The sequence below is a fragment of the Triturus cristatus genome, chromosome 1_1 (genome assembly GCF_964204655.1).
Source record: "Triturus cristatus chromosome 1_1, aTriCri1.1, whole genome shotgun sequence".
Taxonomy (NCBI): domain Eukaryota; kingdom Metazoa; phylum Chordata; class Amphibia; order Caudata; family Salamandridae; genus Triturus; species Triturus cristatus.
In genome coordinates this window covers 580,824,920-580,844,457 of record NC_140579.1, presented here as the reverse complement: position 1 = coordinate 580,844,457, position 19,538 = coordinate 580,824,920, and the positions used below count along the sequence as shown (strand labels likewise).

The window sequence follows — 19,538 nt, the reverse complement described above, 5'->3', positions numbered from 1 at the left end:
ACATTTCACCCTCAGAGCCTGTAATGGACGCTTTAGATCTGACAGTTCAGGGAAATGTAGTTTTAATAGACCGGGCCATACTTCAATAATCGATTATATTATTCTAGACCTACAGCCCTGGCATAAGGTACTAGATTTTAAAATCATCCCGCGACATGACGGTGATCATGACGCTCTTGTTTTAGAAATAACATGGTCAATTATAACTGTCACAGGCCAATCCTCAAATACCATCTCAACCTTTAATACACAAAGTAATGGAGGGAGAAGAGTACGTTGGGCTGAAATCTCCCAATCTCAAGATAAACTGGCCAAATTATACAACCAAGTAGTTCCCTATCTTTTAATTACTTCTCAACTAGCAGAGGGTAGTGGTGTTTCAGATTCCCTCCCAAAGATCCTACAAAACCACTACGACCTGGTTAGTATTTTGGCAACTTTCTTTTATCAAAATAAAAAACAAACTTATTTAATAATCCCAAACACAAATGGTTCAACGCTAACTGCCGAGCTGTAAAAACCGAATTAATAACTGTTATCAAAAGTAGGGACAACACCAAAATCAAAGAAGCTAGGGCCTTGTATAAAAGAACAACAACTAAAGCCAAACAATACTGGGAAGCACAACAATGGGAAGACCTCAAACGCATTAATCACTCACGACCTGAGGTCTTTTTGGAATATAGTAAACACTGGCTCCCAGGCTGGTAGATCTGCCTTAGAACCCAATATAGACGAAACCGTCTGGCGGGCGCATATTGAAATGCTCTATAGAAGGGACACAGAGGGAAGAGAAATAACGATCAGAACCCCGATGCACTCCGGTCCACCCCAGGATGTCGCCCCTTAAATTACAGTAAGAGAAATCACCGATGCTGTAGGGAAGATCCAGCCTGCAAAAGCGGCAGGTTTGGATAGAATCCCTGGTGACCTCTACCGATCTGAACCTATTATTTGGGCCCCCTATTTGACTACGCTGTTTAATGCCATTTTACAAGGTATGGCAATTCCTTCCACTTGGGCGGGAGCTGAAATCATACCGATTTATTAATAAAAAATAAAAAAAGGCTCCCGGCATCTGCCCGTCAAATACCGCCCAATAAGTCTTATAGACGTTGGGCAAAAAAGTTTTGCTCGAATCTTATTGGGGCGTCTACTATCATGGATGAGGAGCACAATATTCTAACCCCATTCCAAGCTGGGTTGAGGGCCAAAACATCCACGATCGACCAATTATTTAGGCTGCAGCTGCTACATTGGAAATCTGTACATATAGAGGGTGGCAGCCTCCATCTTATTTTTGTAGATTTAAAATCTGCTTTTGATTTGGTCCAAAGGGGAAAAGCTGTGGGTATTACTGAGAGACATGGGAGTGCCTGAATACTTGTGCCACCATATAAGACAGCTCCACGAGGGAAACTACGCACGTATTAGATATGGAAAGAACGGCAAACTCTCTGCCCCTTTGTCCATGGAGAGAGGGGTTCGCCAGGGTTGTGTCTGGCACCCACACTGTCTTCACTCTACATTAATGGGCTTTTAGATTTTCTGATTCGTGAAAAGAACATAGACGACCCCAGACTGGCCTGATGTTTGCAGATAAGCTCCTCCTCTCAAAATCCCCAATGGGAATACAAAGGACCTTGGACAACTTTAGCGATTTCTGCAAACATCGGAGCCTGGAAATTAACCTGCAAAAAACAAAGTATATGGCCTTTAATGCAGGCAAATCCACCTGCCTAAACCCCTGCTTAGGCGGCAGACCTCTGGAAAGAGTAAAAATATTTGAGTACCTTGGTCTGACGTTGACAGAGCAAATGGACTGGGGAGCCCAAATAAACAAACAAGGGTTAAAACTTACTCACAAAACAGGGGGCATCCTAAAATTTTATAGGACATGTACCAAAGAATTCCTTAGCCCAGCATTGGAAATCTATAAGCTCCAGGCCAGGTCTGCTGCCCTCTATGGAGCAGAACTCTGGGGACATTGTGCCCGCTTACCCGAATAGAAAATTCCTTCATAAGACAACTTTTATCCCTCCCCAATGGCATCCCTTTACCACCACTCCGTTTGGATCTTGGGGTCAGGCCCATGGCGGATGAAGTGGCCTTTAGGCCTCTCCTCTATTGGCGCCGTCTCTGGAGTACCCGAGAGTTAGTCGGCTACAGGGAAGAATTAACTGAAGTCATGGGTTTGCGAGGATCTGGGAGGATGCCCTGGCTGTCAAACATTAGGAACATCTGTGAGGGCCTGGCTAGGGGTGATCTTTGGAAGAATGCAGAAAATATGTCCCAAACGACAGCAAGAAAGACCCTGATAGAGCGCTTCAGAGAGCATAAGCTCAATGAACTTGGAACACAGAACTGCCGCTGGCTGTTTGACGGCGACAATTCGGATTATAAAACTAGCATGGAGTTCTTCCGCTGCGTGCCTTTACTCGAAAATGGGAGGGGTCCTTAAGTAGGGGCTGCCCGGCTTGCAATCATCCCGAAGAAACTGAAATACACGTATTATTTTTCTGCAGAGGTTATGGAAAGTCCAGAACAAGCAGAAATCTGGGGTCCAGACGTTGAGGTGAAGTATATAGGATATTGAAAACAAATATGCAAATACCCATCGTCTATTCCATTTCCCGCTTCCTTTTTAACATGTAATGTACTCGCAGGACCATCCTTAAAGGATTGCAATAGTAAAATGATAATGCAGGTTCAGCTTGAGCCAATACATTACTGCTCCAGCATGATGTATCGGGGGATGTGGTAGGGCCTTTTTATTCTTATTAACTTGATCCTTGAACAGCTGTATTTAAATATTTTTAAACCATTTATTAATTCCTTTTGTAATTATTGAATGTATTGTACTATATGTTTTTACTTGATGCTTTTATGGCAATTGTTTGCCGAAATAAAGTTTTATGAAGTGAAGGTTTTATAAATTAAATTCTACCATTTGCACTCTAAAACTAAAGGAGTATTTAACAATCCTTGAGGAATCTCATTTGGGTAGTAAATAATCCAAGTGAAATAAGTGTCAGATAAGACTTTGGTATTAACGTGGAATTAATAGATTCTAAAACCGAGTAAACTCTACAATAAGAATATCTTTACTGACTGTCCCTTGACAGGCCTCGAAAAATCTGAAACGTTTTACCAGACCTGCAGGTCTAGTAACTTAATAATCTACTTGACCTAACTGTAATGCACTTGACCCATAAACGTGTCTCAAATTGTATTATACTAGGCAAATATTTTATTTCACTGGGTCCCCTTTTTCTTCATTACCACATACAAGACTACCTTCAAATATGTGAGTTCAGCATGTGTGCTGTATTAAAACTCTTGAATTAATAGGCTGAACCTTTTCTCCTCATATAATGAATATTTAGTCCACATATAGGGTAGACATGACCACTGACTTGCCTTTCAGTTCACTAATAGAATTGTCATCAGGGTGGGGGCCAGGTATGTTTTTCAGTTAATTATTTAAAAACTCTCTCTTTTAATAAATATGTCACTATAGAATGATGCAATAGAGCGCCGTCATTTACAGACCGTCGTTTTTCAATGAAATTGCCACGTTTCCCACTACCATTATGTTTTACTGATACAATAACGTACGGAAATCAGGTTTCAGCAAATATTTAACATTTGCATTTAATTTATTTTCTGATTTGTTTTGATCATATAAAAATCTTTGTTTCCATCTCACTTTAGAATTACAAAAAGTGTTTCTAACTGCTGAAATATATTTGTAAGCATTTGTACTGTTTATTTTCAAGCTATTTAAATGTTGTTTGTTCCGGCTTGATTGTTAGGTGGTTCACTTTACAAAATCCTCTGCCGTCTTTAACTGCCATATCGCGCTGTGCCTTACCTGCGCCTGGAAAACGCCGAACTGCTGCTACCTGGACGGGGTGCCCACGCTGTGTGTCTCCCCCGCCGCCTCCACGACATCGCAGGCCGCCGTTGGGGGAGACTACAGCTCCCGTGAATCACCGCTACCCCGCCCATTTCCTGGTGTTAGCGCGCCCGGAGGCGCTTCAAAAGCCGAGGCTCCCTCGGTGGAGCGGGGGGTGCCGTCTTTAACTGCCATATCGCGCTGTGCCTTACCTGCGCCTGGAAAACGCCGAACTGCTGCTACCTGGACGGGGTGCCCACGCTGTGTGTCTCCCCCGCCGCCTCCACGACATCGCAGGCCGCCGTTGGGGGAGACTACAGCTCCCGTGAATCACTGCTGCCCCGCCCACTTCCTGGTGTTAGCGCGCCCGGAGGCGCTTCAAAAGCCGAGGCTCCCTCCGCGTCGCGGGACGCGCGCGGGCGGCGCCGGGCTGAGCCCGGGCAGAGGGCGGGCCGTCTGTGGCCGTCAGAGGCCGAGTGAGGCCGGGCCGGGCCACCTTCCTAACATTTACCACTCAATATTTATAACATCTCATGGTATCACCTAACAGACATTTTAAATGTTTATTTTGTAAACATTGCATCTGACCATTACCAGGCTTGTGTCCTCATTGTTAGTATAACTGCTTTGACCTAACTTTGCCCATTATTGTATATAATTTGAGGTCTGAGGCTGGTGTTAATTTGGTTACTTGTATATCTAAAGATGACCCTAAGATCTGGTAAAGAGAGGCAAGTCCAGGTCTCCAGCACTAATGGCACTTTCACGGGTACAATTGACCAGTTTTTTAAACGCTCTACTGCCATACTGGAGAAAGAAATCGCTCTAGTTGAAAAACGTCTTTCACTAGATATAATTACAGGCAAGCGATCCTCTCTTGGGAAAATTAATGAGGCTGTCTCCCCCATTCCGCTTTCCCTTTTAGACACTGATAGCAATGATGTTAATACAGATTTAGTGCTTGTAACTGTTCCTGAGACCCAAACTGTGGAGTTAGCGGGGACGGGTCAAGATAGCTCATATACCACTGCACATGATAATATGCTAAATGGAGGGACTACTATTTTTCTAGACCAGCCTGGAGAGAAATCGGGTCTCTCGGACTCACCTAATCTTAATATCAGTAAGGAGCAAGTGACTTCCCCTCCCCTTTCACAACTTCTACCCTCACAGAACCCTGGGAAACGTAAAAGGTTAGACTCTCCCGACTTAGATGAACATATTGAGGGGGTGGGAAGTACTATTGATTCACCTATACAGTTGCCTAATACTAATGTGGTGGTTCAACTTGAAGACCATAATACCACAGTTAGTATTGCAGAAGGCATACTTCTGGCTAAGATAGAGTTACTAATGAAATCCCTGCTCTTACCACTATTCGAAAGGACAAGACTATTGAATACTAAAATGGATTCCTTGGATAGGTTGGTTAAAGATAATATAGCATCTACAAACAGAACTCTTGCCAGTTTAGCCCCCAAAGGCTTGCCCCCCACTGCCCTGTCATCATCGAAGTCTACTCTGGTGAATAACAAAGCAGGGGCCTCAAGTTCAAAAGCGGGACCCTCTACGTTAAAAGCCCCGCAGCCAACAACTGTATCGGCCCCCAAGAAAACAGTTAGCTCTGAGGGCGCACCTAGACAGAAGGCCGCAAAGCAACCCCAGGCCAAGAAAACTCTTAGTAGTCACGACCAAAACATCCGGCCCTATATCAAACCTATCCTGAGGAAACAATGTGTTAATCTCCCCCCAGAGTCACAGCCTTACACCATCATCTTAACTGGCGTGGCTCCTTTAGTAGATGGTAAAAGAGAAACACACCAGGACCTCTACAATAAAGTAACATTCTGGCTTAATAAAAATCGCCCTCTCCCACCCAACATGAATCCTGAAATTCTTAATGTAAGAAGGCTGGATTGGATAGGTTATGGTAAGAAAGATCTTGAGGGGGACTGTGTGGTGATAAGTTTCAGAGAGCCATGGGTGGCTGAATTTATCAGCAGGGAACCTAGATTCGGAAGAGTTGGGGATGTGCAAACATTATTGTTGAATTATTTCTATCCTGCTTTATATACAAGTAGACCCCACACCCCATTTCAACATTCTAGAAGAGACAGGCCAAGAGGGAGATTTCATTTTGATACCCCAGTCTACCCTTTGTTTCACCCGCACCTCACAAACCGGTTTGCTCCGCTATCCGGCTTGGAAGGTGTGGATTGACTTGACAATCTACTACCGATTCCCGGGCCGAGTGAAGTTTTACTGAGTTCCCCTAACCCTACTCCATCTCCCAGGGCTGAGATTGTAACAGGGCTGAGTGGTAATTCCCAAGGGGAGGTAGAAAGGGTAAAACTTCCAATTCCCACATATAGACCCCTGGTCCCTGAGGAGACTGTGAATCCATCTAACAACTTGCCGAAAGAAATAAGTAATACCCTCACAGTTTTGTCTTGGAATATAGCGGGATTAAAAGGGAAAATGTCTGAGGATGACTGGGGCTCTTATGTGGACTCTTTTGATGTTATCATTTTACAGGAAAGCTGGTCAACTGATGCCATCTTTCGGGTTGGCTATCTTAACTACTATAAACCAGCCTGTAAAGGACCTAAAGGTCGTCCTTCAGGTGGTCTGGTTATTTGGATCAGACAATCCCTAGCCTTTAAAATTATAGACATTCCTACCTTAAGCAGTGATATTCTTGCCTTGAAATTGTCTGGTAAAAATAACGAGGACTTTTTTCTGATTAACATATATGCTAGAGGGCAACCTGGTGGGAAGCCTGCGAGAGCAGCTAGCGATTTAGATTCCCTATTAAACAATATTGCTAGCGACAAATGTATAATGGTGGCAGGTGATTTTAATTGTTCTTTTGAACCTTTTCCTAGTCTTGACAAAGAAGGATATGGGGAAATCGATCAAATTTGGAATATTCCACCATTATCCATCCCTCCAATTAAAAAAGTTACCGAGGCCGCAATGCAGTGGTTAGGCCTCTGCCTTGAATGGGATCTGCGCGCAGCTAACGGTAGAACTAAATCAGATTCGATGGGAAAGGTCACTTTTGACAATTCCCAGCATTCGAGCCGTATTGACTACTTCTTAATAAAGATAGAGTTTTGGAAAATCCTAGAGGATATGGAAGTAGTCCAAAGACCTGAAAGTGACCATAATCCCCTGGCAATTAAATTACTACTGAATGAGGGTCTCAGATTGGTTTCTGCATCCACTACCGTTACAGCCGAGGCTGTTCTCACGAATGACTGTAGAAGGGTACGCTGGACTAGGCTTATAGACAACCCTACCGTATTAGAAAGGGTTGCGGTGGAGGTCTCAGCAGCCACCAATTCGATGGTACCCATAGTTAATGAAGGCACTTCCCTGGAAGAAATAGGGTCGATCCATGAGTCTCTGTTTAATAAGATTAAAACTTTTTTTAATGAACCCACAAAAGGAAGGAATAATGGTCCAGTACCAACTAGGACCAAATGGTATGATAAATCTTGTCGTCTTGCCCATAGCACCCTAATAGCTGCTATTAAATCCAAGTCAGCCATTGATATTAGGCTAGCTAGGGTTAATTACAAGAAAGTACTTAAAGAGGCAAAAACCAACTGGGACGAACAGCGCTGGTTAGATTTATACCAAGCTAGCACCTCATCTAACCAACAAAAATTCTGGGAGGTTGTGAGGTGGGGTGGGACTGGGGACTCGAAAGTCCCTGTTAACCATGTGCCTGCAGAACAATGGGTCAAGCACTACGCGACACAGTTTAGTAACACGGTACGGATCTCCCACACTTGGGAAGATGCCAGTGTACAGACTGCGGTGCCCATACTTGACCACATTGTCTTCACAGATACAGAAACTGTAGTTGCTCTTAAACGAGTCCAGAACGGTAAGGCCCCCGGTATGGACTGTGTCCCAGCGGACCTTTTTAAGTATGACCAGGTGCATTAGGTTCCGTACTTAACTACCCTAGCAAATGCGATAGCTAGAGGGACCAGGATCCCAAATTCATGGAAAGGGGCAGAGATCCTGCCCGTGTATAAAAAAGGGGACAAAACTGATGCAGGAAACTACCGACCCATCAGTCTTATTGACGCCCTACAAAAGGTAGTGGCTAGAATGCTTTTAGGAAAAATCGACACCTGGATGACCGAAGCTGACATTCTCTCTCCATTACAAGCTGGCTTTAGGGCTCACATTAGTACTGTAGATCAGATCTTAAGATTTGTTATGATCTACTGGAAAACTGTGTTTTTGAGAGGTGGTACGATATACGCTGCATTTGTGGACCTCAAATCAGCGTTTGATTTGGTCCCTAGAGGAAAGATGTGGGCTGCATTAAGAAAGATGGGAGTTCCTTCTGCGCTCCTAGAATTTACCATCAGGATGCACGAGGGAAATTTTGCTAGAGTTAGGTGGGGCCGCCAGGGCCAGGTCACAGAACCCTTCCCTGTGACTCGTGGAGTGAGACAGGGCTGCGTCCTGGCCCCTACCCTTTTCATACTTTTTATTAATCAAGTGGTTAAGTTTCTCTCAGAAACCCCTACCGATGCCCCATCACTGGGTGGGACTAAATTCCCCCTTTTAATTTTTGCTGATGACACGCTCATATTGGCTAAAACACAGAAGGGTCTGCAGGTAGCTATAGACAAATTTGTGGATTTCTGCAATGAGAATGATTTAGAAATTAACATCAACAAAACCAAATTTATGGTCTTTACAAAGAAAAAACCACAGAGGGGCAATGTTACGATGAATGGGTCTAGTCTGGAACAGGTTGAAGTTATGACCTATCTTGGTGTGACAATGGACTATAGATTACGCTGGAAAGAGCAAATAGCGGCGCTTAGCTTGAAATTTACGCGTCTGTCCGGTTGTCTGTTGAAGGAGCAGCGGAGTTCTCTGACCAAAAGGGTATTGCCCGCTCTTAAAATATATAGTGCAAAAATCAGCTCTGCCATATTATACGGGGCTGATATATGGGGTTGTGTGGACCTGGCCGTCCTTGATAGGATACAGAACAAATTTTTCCGAAACCTAGTCAGTCTTCCTCCATCAACACCCGCTCTTCCACTATTGATGGATATGGGGTTCCATTCAATTAAACATCAAGCCCAGTACAGGATGGTGGCGTTATGGAGACGAATATGGTCCACACCGGAACTTGCCATGTTTGCCCAAGAGCTTCAGGATGTTAGATCACAACAGGGGGCAGGTGAAATTCCATGGTTTAAGTCAATTAGAAACACTCTTATCGGAATGGGCCTCCCCCAGTTGTGGTTTGAGCCGGGCTCTCACATCTTTCCCACTAAGAAAGATTTTAAATCTCTCTTCTGGTCTATGGTTAAAGATGAACACGTTGCTCTTTCGGAGAAACCGAACCTGACCGGTCTGTTTCTGCTACATAAAATAGTCCCTCATACCGAGTGCTTTTGGGATGTAATTGTCAAAACCTTAGATAGGAAACTTTACTTTCAGTTCCGTCTAGGTACATTGCCATTACGGGCCTTCACCAGTGGTTGGCAGAAGCCGGCGACTTCACTTTGTCCATGTTGTACTGACCATAAAGAAACAATAGGTCATTTCTTGTTTGTTTGTAATGCTTACCGTGAACCACGCCATAAGTGGCTAAAGCCTATATGCTATAGATTAAAGACCCGGTCGAGCAGTGAAGCCTTGCTCATTCTAAGAACTAACACCTCTGAATGTCTTTCCATTGGATTGGCCAAATTCCTTGGTTGGGCTTGGTTATTAAGGTCTAAGATAGTCAGTAACATACCGTCATGAAAAACCCATATAGTACGTTACCTTACTAGATTGTGTCTCCGACCAGTATTGATGTTGTGTCTTTTTATATGCATTTGTTCAATAATAATCTTTTCTTGTCGTCTTTATGCACATATTTAATTTAATTGAGGTTTTAATCAATTTTTAATTCTTTTTGTTTTATTGTTCTTTACGCTTAATTTTTATATAATGTCATTGATTATGTAATATTGTTATTATTTATATGTATGTAAATATTTTGTCTTTTATGAAGAATATTCGAAATAAAGACGTTAAAAACTGAAAATCCTCTAACTTTTGCAGTCAGAGAAATAAAAGTAAACACCCAAGTTCCAGTAAAAAAACATAAGCAGTGTTTTGTCAGAAGTCATACCCGGACATTTGACCTCTGACTTTAAACACGCAGCAAAAGTGACTAGTTAAAAATGAGATTTAAAGGCATCTTGATTGCTCGTTCACTTTCTGAGTGAACAGAACACCTGTTCTTTGCAGCTCGGCAGACAGGGCTGGTAGGCCCTAAAAATAGGTCGACCTGATAAAATCTGACTCGCCATAGCAAGTGGGCGAGTAGAACCCTTGAGATCTGCTTAAAAGATGATATATCAACATACATGGACGAGGTTATATCACTAATACTAAAAGACACAGCATGCAAGAATCTTTCAAGTTTGAAAGTACACCACATAACAGCAATCTAAAGCACATATTACGTCATAGTCTAGTTTGCGCATTAAAGATTCTCTACTTCTCTCGTGTACATACTTATACTCTTACGTTCGGTGATGCATTCGCTACGCGCGCGCACACACACACTTTTGCTCACACGCAAACACTTTTGCTCACACATGCACATTTCTGCTCTTGTGCGCTCACACTTGCTCACACACTCGTTCACACAACTTTGGTTACAAACTCTTGCTCACACATACTTTTGCTCACACTCTCACAAATAAAGAACTAAGTAGGAGTATGACTAAGATTCTCCTTTCTTTTAAACAAACCTTGCTGTAGCGAAGAACTTTATCCTCCATATATAGGCTAGACACTGATACCGTCCTGTTGGTCGACAAAGCAGATGGTCCAATCCATCATAACTCTGGTTCCCCAGTCAAATAAATGTTTCAGCCATGTTTTCACCAGCCAACTGTTTTAGAACACATGTTGTATTTATTATTTTGTGATGGTCATTACTGTAAATGTTTTCATTTCTTACTCTTGGTATGAGGAGTATCTAGAACTTCAGAAGTCTTAAATTTGTACATTCATTTCAGATTATTCTAAATGCAACAGCTAGGATACTCCTAAAGCAGCAGCACAGGAATCTTAGTACCTTGCCCTAGATTCAATACACAGCTCTTGATTGAAGACTGCTTTCGACACATGTTAGTGTGCTGGTTAAAAATAGCTCTGTACAGAAAGGTTTCCCTTTCTGATCTTTCCAGTTTTACCCTACAGTTCTTTATGAAAATGTTCAACTGAAGGAGTCTATGTTCAAGATATAGTCTTCCTGATCCTGTCAAGATGCCCTGTACAATTCACTGGGTGAAATAACCAATCTTACCAGGTATGATTTAGGAGAACAGTGAGGACTATGGGCCTGATTTAAATCTTGGCGGAGGGAAATACTCTGTCACAAACATGACGGATATCCCGTCTGCCGTATTACGATCCTATTCTATCCTATGGAGATCTTAATATTGTGGGCAGAAGGGTGACCGAGTATTCCATCCGCCGACATCTAAATAAGACCCTATATCTGCTTCCGAGACCGCTCCACATAATAAACCAAGTTATAAATGGCCACCAGCAAAGTTAAAGGTATAAGTGCCTGCAGGACTATATTCTGCTAGTACAGTCCTATTCATAGAATGGCTGCCACACACCTAGGCTTATGTTGCTTACTGTGCAAAGTTACTTTCTACTGTTGTAAAAACAAAAACAGAGGGCCCCTGTAGGCAGATAGTGAGTGAGGAACCAGGGGAAACAACACAAGGAGAAGCGAACAACCTCTAAATACTCCCTTCTAATCAATAATGGGTATAACTCTTAACAATTCATAGATACAATTTAATCGATTGTAGAGCCAACATCCAGAGACATGGTTCATAAATATTAATTCTCATTTGTTTTTATTTTCACAGACATTCCCGAATACTTTTTTCTTTTTATCAAAAGTTTTTTAACAAAGATTAAATTTACAATTAAAAAAAACTCACCTACCCATCAAAACCATAAACAGCACACCAAAGCATTAGACATACATACCATACTCTCTCGTACAACATAATCGATTAAAAACAAAAATACCAAGCAGAATGCCTCAAAATTCTCATAACTGTTTGTTGGTACAGTGTCACTTTTTAACCTGTATTGTGCAAATATGTCTTCACATAGTCAAACGCAGTCAGGCAAAAATAGACATTTCATAATGTATATGTGATATCATAGAAATCATAGTTTCATTTGATCAGCAGACAATGTGCCAACGTGCATTTCGGTGAAACACCGCGATTGAGGTGACGCCGTCCTAAGGGCAACGAGAGATGAATCGAACAAGTAAAAAGAAGGATGGGGAGGGGGACACTCCAATACAGGCTGTTACTTGTGCCTCCAAGTTTGGAAATAAAGTAAACGTCAGCTCTCCGGACTGAGAGAGGAGGAAAAGAAAATCCAAAACGCATATTACAAGGGGTGTGACCGGAGGGGTTAGTATACATTTTTAATGGTTGTGTCATTGAGGATCCACAAAAATGTTTGAGATCATGCAGGTATAGATCACCCGTGCATTCAGTCGAGAACGTGAATAGATTTCCTACTAGCACAAAGCTATCACCGAGAGAAGACCGGGCAACGTCTCAAGCACAATGGGCGCGTCCATCCTTCAGAGTCGGGGCCAAGCAATATGACTTCCTTCTGTTGTGCCATTCTCCGTTCCTGCAATCACTTCTCATCCCTTCCTTTGTCCCATTCCCTAGGGCCACAATGATATTGGTAATACAGTGTCTACTACAGCACACTTAGACGAGTCCTCTCAAAGCCTCTCTTCACTGGTGATGTCAGTGTGTGTATTCTCAGAGGACTGTGGAGCAGTAAACGTTTTTCTCTTTTAGCCTAGTGGGAAATTTGAGTCCTAAAGATCCCACCATATAAACCTTCTATTCTAAGACATTAACTGAGGAGATTTTTTCAGGGCAGCCATGTTTGCTTTCCTGTACCCTTGATATTCCTTTGACTCAGTTGGTTGTCCCAGCAATAAGACATGTTATTTTGTGTACATTTATAATGGAAGAGTCCGTGAAAACTAAGGAAACCAGATGTATTTTGAAAGTATTCAGTTCTAACTTTGGCATGCTTACTTTCTTTGTAGCAATTTAAGGGATGTATTAGGTGTTAGTGACTTCTTACATTAACCCAGCTGTAGTGGCGTAAGATGTTTTGAACAGATAGGCTTGTTACCGGACCTGGAACTTAATTTGAAATAAATGGAAATATCAGCTGTTATTGAACTGGTTCTGAGGCTCTTTCTTGGTCCTCATTCACTTTTGGTATTCTTTGAGGACTATAATCTGAGGTCTCCTGCTCTTTGTTGTTACATAGCCTTTTTTATGTGCTGTATGCCGTTCTCCAATTGATGCTGCATGTAATAGCTACCTTGAGGTGTGTATCATTGACTTCTTTTCTGAAGGCTTATGCAGAGCATTTTATCCGATTGTGCTTGAATCATATGACTTAACGTTTCTTTTAACTGGTGCAGAGAGAACGTCCTCCGCCTCCAGCAAAGCCACCCCCTGATGAAGAAGAGGAGCATCGTGAGAAGAGGCTAGTTCCTAAAGCTCCATGTGAGGTAAGAAGCCTTTGGGAGGGGGGGGGGGGGGGGGGGGATGATGATGGGCATCAAGACTGACTGATTTTGAGATCTATTGGTATTTTATCAGAAATTAAAGGTCTTGCACTCAAGGAGCTGGTTTGAGATGCTGCCAGAATAATAGAGTAATTGATCTGTTATGTTACATATCAAACTTTTCATGATGATGTCATGCCTGTGCCGGAAACTTGCAGGTTGCCCAGTAATGAGGAACGTTGATTGCTTATAGCCACACAAAGATGGCATAATAGTTGTGAATTCCGCATTACAGTCCAGTGTCCAAATGAATCCAAATCATGTTAACAATTAAACATGGTACTACACCTAATGCATGCATATGCACTCCAGAACGCATTCAGCTGAAATTGTATAAAGTCTAGAGTGACAGACCGAATTATTTAGAGGGCCAGACGAGATCAGTTTCCAACTTTCCAACACAAATTCCAAACTTATGAACGAGCAAGACAGTGGCCAGTGTTTCAGGAGACCAATTTAGTAGATAAAGGTAGAAAAACTAAAAAATAAGTTTGAATTGAACGTTAATGTATACTATGCTGATGACATTTTAAAGAAATTATGCTGTGGATTGAATTGTTTTCTTAACATAGTTTATCAGCTGCTTGTGGTTGAATTCCGTTGCTTGTTTAAAATATGAGTCTGTATTTAGTATGTCTACCAACTTACAACCTATTCATCTTTTAAAATGTGAATTTATTTTGCAGCTGGACCATAACTGCACATGTGACAAGCAAAGTGGCCTGTCACATGTGCTGTTTAATTATTTTTGCACAGATATGTATAAAGACTCATCTTGTGAGAGCTGAGGCTCTGTTACCCTAACTTTCTGATAAAGTGAGATTGAGCTTCAACAAGCTATTCATCCAGTCCTCCAACTGGTTTGGATGTCTGCAAAGCAAGGCAAATTGCCATACTGCTTACTCATACGCCTCATGCTGATTGCCTATGATTTGTAGCCCATGCAGTCATTCATGAACTGTGTGAGCATGGCTGCCTGTAGTCTCACATGCTTTTCCATTATCTTCATCATTAAGCCTGTGATCTCTTGCTGTGGTTAATGAGCAAATGCGCGGGTAACTATGTATTTTTTAATAACAAATTGTGTGATCTTCTGCATCTTATATTTACCTGATGCATTTCCTGTCAAACCCCAGCAATATTGCATGATAACTCCTTCAGGAATTTAAGCTAAAACCTTTAAGTGTCTTATAAGGTTGTGGCTACACTAACTAATTTCTTAAAATATCTAGTTGCTTCAGTTGGTGGATTCTAATAAAAATAAATACTGCCTGTTCAGGGATGGCAGTCTTTGTCCGGAGATTTAATGTAATGGCAGAGTAGAGGGCCTTCTTTGGTTTCAATAAGGAATGATGGCAGCAGATATACTTGCCTCATGCAGTGACATACTGTGAGGGCGTTTATCTTGTGAACCAGGAATAGGTTTATAGGGCTACCTGTGACAACACTTCTGTCAAGGGCTATAATTTTACTAGACCTTTTAATAATGTATTTATACTCCAGCTACTGTAATTGCACTTACACTGAACGACCAAAATGCAGAGCCTTATAGTCCCTTAATATGGCTTGTGTTTGGGCCGTTTTTCTCATGTGCTGTGGGATTCGGTCTCACGCCTTCTCCCCTCTTTTCCTGATGACTCTTGGGACACTTTCTCAGCTGATCCAGGATGGTCGTCAGGTGGCTACATTACTGATTTGTGTGACATGAATACCACAGATTATGTTGGATGGGCCATGGCCCTTTGGTGGCTCTTCTCCGGCGTGCCTGGCTACATACCTCTGTTTTTTCTGAGGCTGTTCAGTCCGCCTTGGTGGATATGCCTTTCAATGGTCAGTCTGGCTGTCAAGCGGACTCCTCTTTACCCTGTTTTCGGGATTGTCGGAGTGGAGCAAAATCTTAATACCTGATTGCTATACTGTCTTTGTATACAATCCCCTCCCCCTGTACTTCGCTGTGAATGGTCTCCTGCATTCCCTTCTGTGTGTACCGTTATAGGGCTGTGTCAGTTGGCTTATTCTTTTCACTTGTCTCTCCACATGCTGTCTAAGTGGTGCCCTGCCCAGACACGTATTTACTATCTGAAAGAAACACGTTAGTTAGATTCCTCACCTTAGAATATCCCCAGGCGTCCGGCTGGATCCAGAAAGATGTTTCGTCAGCAATACCCTTGCGCGTCGCTAGGCGTCGTCTGCGGCTCCGCGTCCGTCGTCGGGGTCGTGATCGCCGGGATGACGTCGTCGGAGTACTTAGACGCCGCCTTCAGTTCTTCTTTTCTCCGCGCCAGTAAGCGTGGACTAAACTTTTTTGAACTCTTTTGGTTCCATTTCAAGTCGACCTCGACTCTGGTGTCGGTAGGGATGCCTGGCTTCAAACCTTGTGACGCCTGTCACCGACTGATGTCGGTCACGGATCACCACCGCCGGTGCCTCTATTGCCTTGGAGCTGACCACGATGCCGTGTCGTGCCTCGACTGCCGGACCTTGACCTCGAAGGCTAGGCGGGAGCGGTCACGCAAGCTGCTCGAGATATGGCAGTCGGCTCCGCGCCGCTCAAGGTCCTGGTCGAGGAGGAGGCCAAGGGACCGGTTGCGGAGCCGCAGTCATCACCGCTCGTCGGGGTCGAAGTCTTCGCACTCCGGTAAGTCGAAGCACAGCAATAAGTCGAAGAGGTGTCATCGCTCTTCTGGCTCCCCTTGCCAGTCGCGCGACTCGGCTGAGGGTTCGGGTGGCACCACCCGCACGGCTTCGTCGGAGCCGCAGGAGTCCCATCTGACCCCATATCCTCCGGTCCCTGGGTCTGACGCGACTCCGGAGGTCAGAGACTTCCTCGTGGCCATGAGGAGCCTGCCTCCGCCGTCGACACCTGCCAGCGTGCCTTCGGGTCCCGCAGGCTCGACTGGGAGGCCTTGCGAGCCGGCGGCTCCAGCGCCGACTCTGGTCCCGACGCCGCAGGCCCCCGCGGGATCCAGGCCTGGATCCCGGTTGGCGCCGGTCGACCTTACGACCCCTCCGCCGGTGTAGACCCCTTTGGTGCCACCCTCGGCGCCGCCTTCGGATGATGCCGTTCCCTGGTTTAGTCCGGGCCCGGCGTCAGAGCGGCGCCATTCGGTGCAGTATCCGACGCCGATGGGTGACTGGTTCATCTTCCGCCCAGCTCCGATCCTTCCACCTGTATACCAGGAATCGGATGACGGAGACGACGGGGAAGGGTCTGAGGACCATCTGGCACGGCAGTGCCAGTTATCTCAGGACTGGGCAGACGAACTGGGGGATGCCAGTGGTCTTGATACCTCCCCTGACACTGGCTTCATCTCTCCTCCGTCCGTGGCTTCGGAGGAAGGTGCTACATTTTCTGTGGTGCTGCGCAAGGCGGCCGAAGCCCTCTGGCTGGAGCTGCCTGCTGTGGCCGTGAGGACTAATCTCCTCACTGAAGTGCTTCAACCGCCAGCAAGCTCCTCGGAGCTTCTGCTGCAGTTCAATGAAGCACTGACTGACATTCTGAGGGGCACCTGGTCCAAGCCCTCCACAGTTCCTCCTGTGGACCAGAACGTGGCCCGGCGCCACCGCCCTGCACCGGGCGACCCCAGTTTTCTATCTTTGCATCCCACGCCCGAGAGCCTGGTTATCCAGGCCTCTACCTCCTAGACCTCCTTCCTGTCCGCTCCCCCGGATCGGGAATCCAAAAGTGTGGAACAGTTTGGGAAGAAACTGTTCTCCTCCCTTAGTTTGGGGTTGCGGTCTATCAACACCGCGTGCCTTTTGGACCGTTACTCCCACTCCCTGTGGGATATGGTGGAGGCGTTGCTGCCCCAGTGTCTGGAGGAGGCCCGGACACGCCCAGGCTCTTGCCGAGGGGCGGGATGCGGCATGGCATGCAATCCGATGTGGACTGGACACGACGGACTCGCTAGGCAGGGCAATGGCGACCATGGTGGCGATTCATCGCCATGCCTGGCTGAGGTCCATGAGTTTCTCTGGGGGTGTCCAGAGCACCCTCATGGACATGCCCTTCGATGGCAGTCGCCTTTTTGGCCACAAAGCGGACAGTGCGCTGGAGCGCTTTAAGGACTCCAGGGCTACGGCTAAGTCCTTGGGCCTCTCGGCCCAGCGCCCGCAAACTTCCACTTTTCGTCCCTTTCGTGGCCAAGGAAGGGGCGCCCTCTTACGTCCGTCTAGCCACAGGCCGCAGAACTTGCCTCAACGCGGATGTGGATTCCGCCGAAGCGGAGCAGGGGGACAAAGAGCCGGTCCATCCACATCTACCCCGGCAGCACCCGCCTCAAAGCCCTCCTAGTCTGTGCTTTCAGGCCCATTCCATGACAGTGGGAGTCAGAATTCGCCATCACCTGCTCCACTGGCGTACCATCACATCGGACAGCTGGGTGCTGCAAATCGTCCGAAGGGGCTACACCCTTCCCTTCGAGGCGACCCCTCCAGCCATGCCACCGCAGTACCACTGCATGTCGGGGGATCACTTGCAACTTCTGCAGGAGGAAGTTACGGCCCTCTTGGCCAAGGGGGGTATTGAGCGCGTTCCTGGCCCAGAAGTAGGTCGGGGTTGTTACTCCCACTACTTTCTGGTTCCCAAGAAGGGCAAAGGGGGCCTACGCCCTAACTTGGACCTCAGGAGCGTCAACGCCTTCCTCCGGAAGGAGAAATTCAAGATGCTCATCTTAGCTCAGGTTCTGGCTGCCCTAGACCCTGGAGACTGAATGGTAGTGTTGGACTTGCAGGACGCTTATTTCCACATCCCCATCCTGCCGGCCCACCGGTGTTACCTGCGGTTCACGGTAGGCCACGAGCACTTTCAGTTTACCGTGCTCCCCTTCGGCCTCACCAGTGCCCCTCGGATGTTCACGAAAGTGATGGCGGTGGTCGCAGCTCACCTGCGCAGATTAGGGGTTCCAGTCTTCCCCTATCTCAACGACTGGTTGTTGAAGGCGGGCTCGCCCCAGGCAGTCGTCTCCCATCTCCAGACTACAGCCGACCTCTTACATTTGCTGGGGTTCTCCATCAATGTGCTGAAGTCGCATCTGAGTCCCTCCCAGAAGCTCCTCTTCATCGGAGCGGTTCTGGACTCGGCACAGTTCCTGGTCTATCCTCCGGAACAGCGGGGCCGGGATATTCAGGCTCTCATTCAAATCTTTCGGCCTCTATCCCGGGTTTCGGTCAGGTTGGTGCTGCGGCTTCTGGGTCTGATGGCCTCCTGCATCCTGTTAGTGCATCACTCCAGATGGCGAATGCGGGCTCTGCAGTGGGACCTGAAGTTTCAGTGGGCTCAGCATCGGGGCAACCTGTCTGACCATGTCTTGATCTCGGATGGCACTGCCAGACAGTTGCAGTTGTGGCTCATGGACCGCGATTGGGTCAGTGGCAGATCCCTCTCCCTACCCCAACCGGAGCATGTAGTAGTGACGGATGCGTCCCTCCTGGGATGGGGGGGCCACATGGGAGAGGCGGAGATCAGAGGCCTCTGGTCTCCGCCGGAGTCCCGGCTCCATATCAACTTTCTGGAGCTGCGGGCGATCCGACTTACACTGAAGGCATTCCTTCCCTCTGTCCGGGGAGGTGTAGTGCAGGTGTTCACGGACAACACCACTGCCATGTGGTATTGCAACAAATGGGATGGGGTCGTGGACCCTTTGTCAGGAGGCTCTGCGCCTCTGGACATGGCTGGAACATCAGGGCATCACCCTGGTGGTTCAACATCTGGCGGGCTCTCTGAGCGCCAGAGCAGACGAACTCAGCCGCCGGTGCATGATGGATCACGAATGGCGTCTGAACTCTGATGTGGCGCAAGGCCTCTTTCTGCAGTGGGGAGAGCCTTGATTAGATCTATTCGCCACCGAAGAGAAAGCGCAATGTCAGCAGTTCTGCGCGTTAGAATTTCCAAGGCGGCGCTCGCTCGGAGACGCTTTTCGTCGTGAGTGGAGTTGCGGTCTGTTG

The 19,538-nt window shown here is 45.9% G+C and overlaps 1 protein-coding gene across 19 annotated transcripts in view; it reads left to right on the top strand.

Moving 5' to 3' along the window:
• Positions 1 to 19,538, top strand: part of ANKS1A (ankyrin repeat and sterile alpha motif domain containing 1A) — a 1,389,901-nt gene that overhangs the window by 764,188 nt on the left and 606,175 nt on the right. For all 19 annotated transcript variants that reach the window (XR_014978931.1, XR_014978928.1, XR_014978939.1 and 16 more), the window contains one exon: positions 13,446 to 13,535. Coding sequence is in view for 16 of the 19 variants with exons in the window: in XM_085645485.1 (XP_085501611.1) it covers positions 13,446 to 13,535 (90 nt within the window). In the remaining 3 variants the exon portion in view is untranslated. The remainder of the gene's footprint in view (positions 1 to 13,445; positions 13,536 to 19,538) is intronic.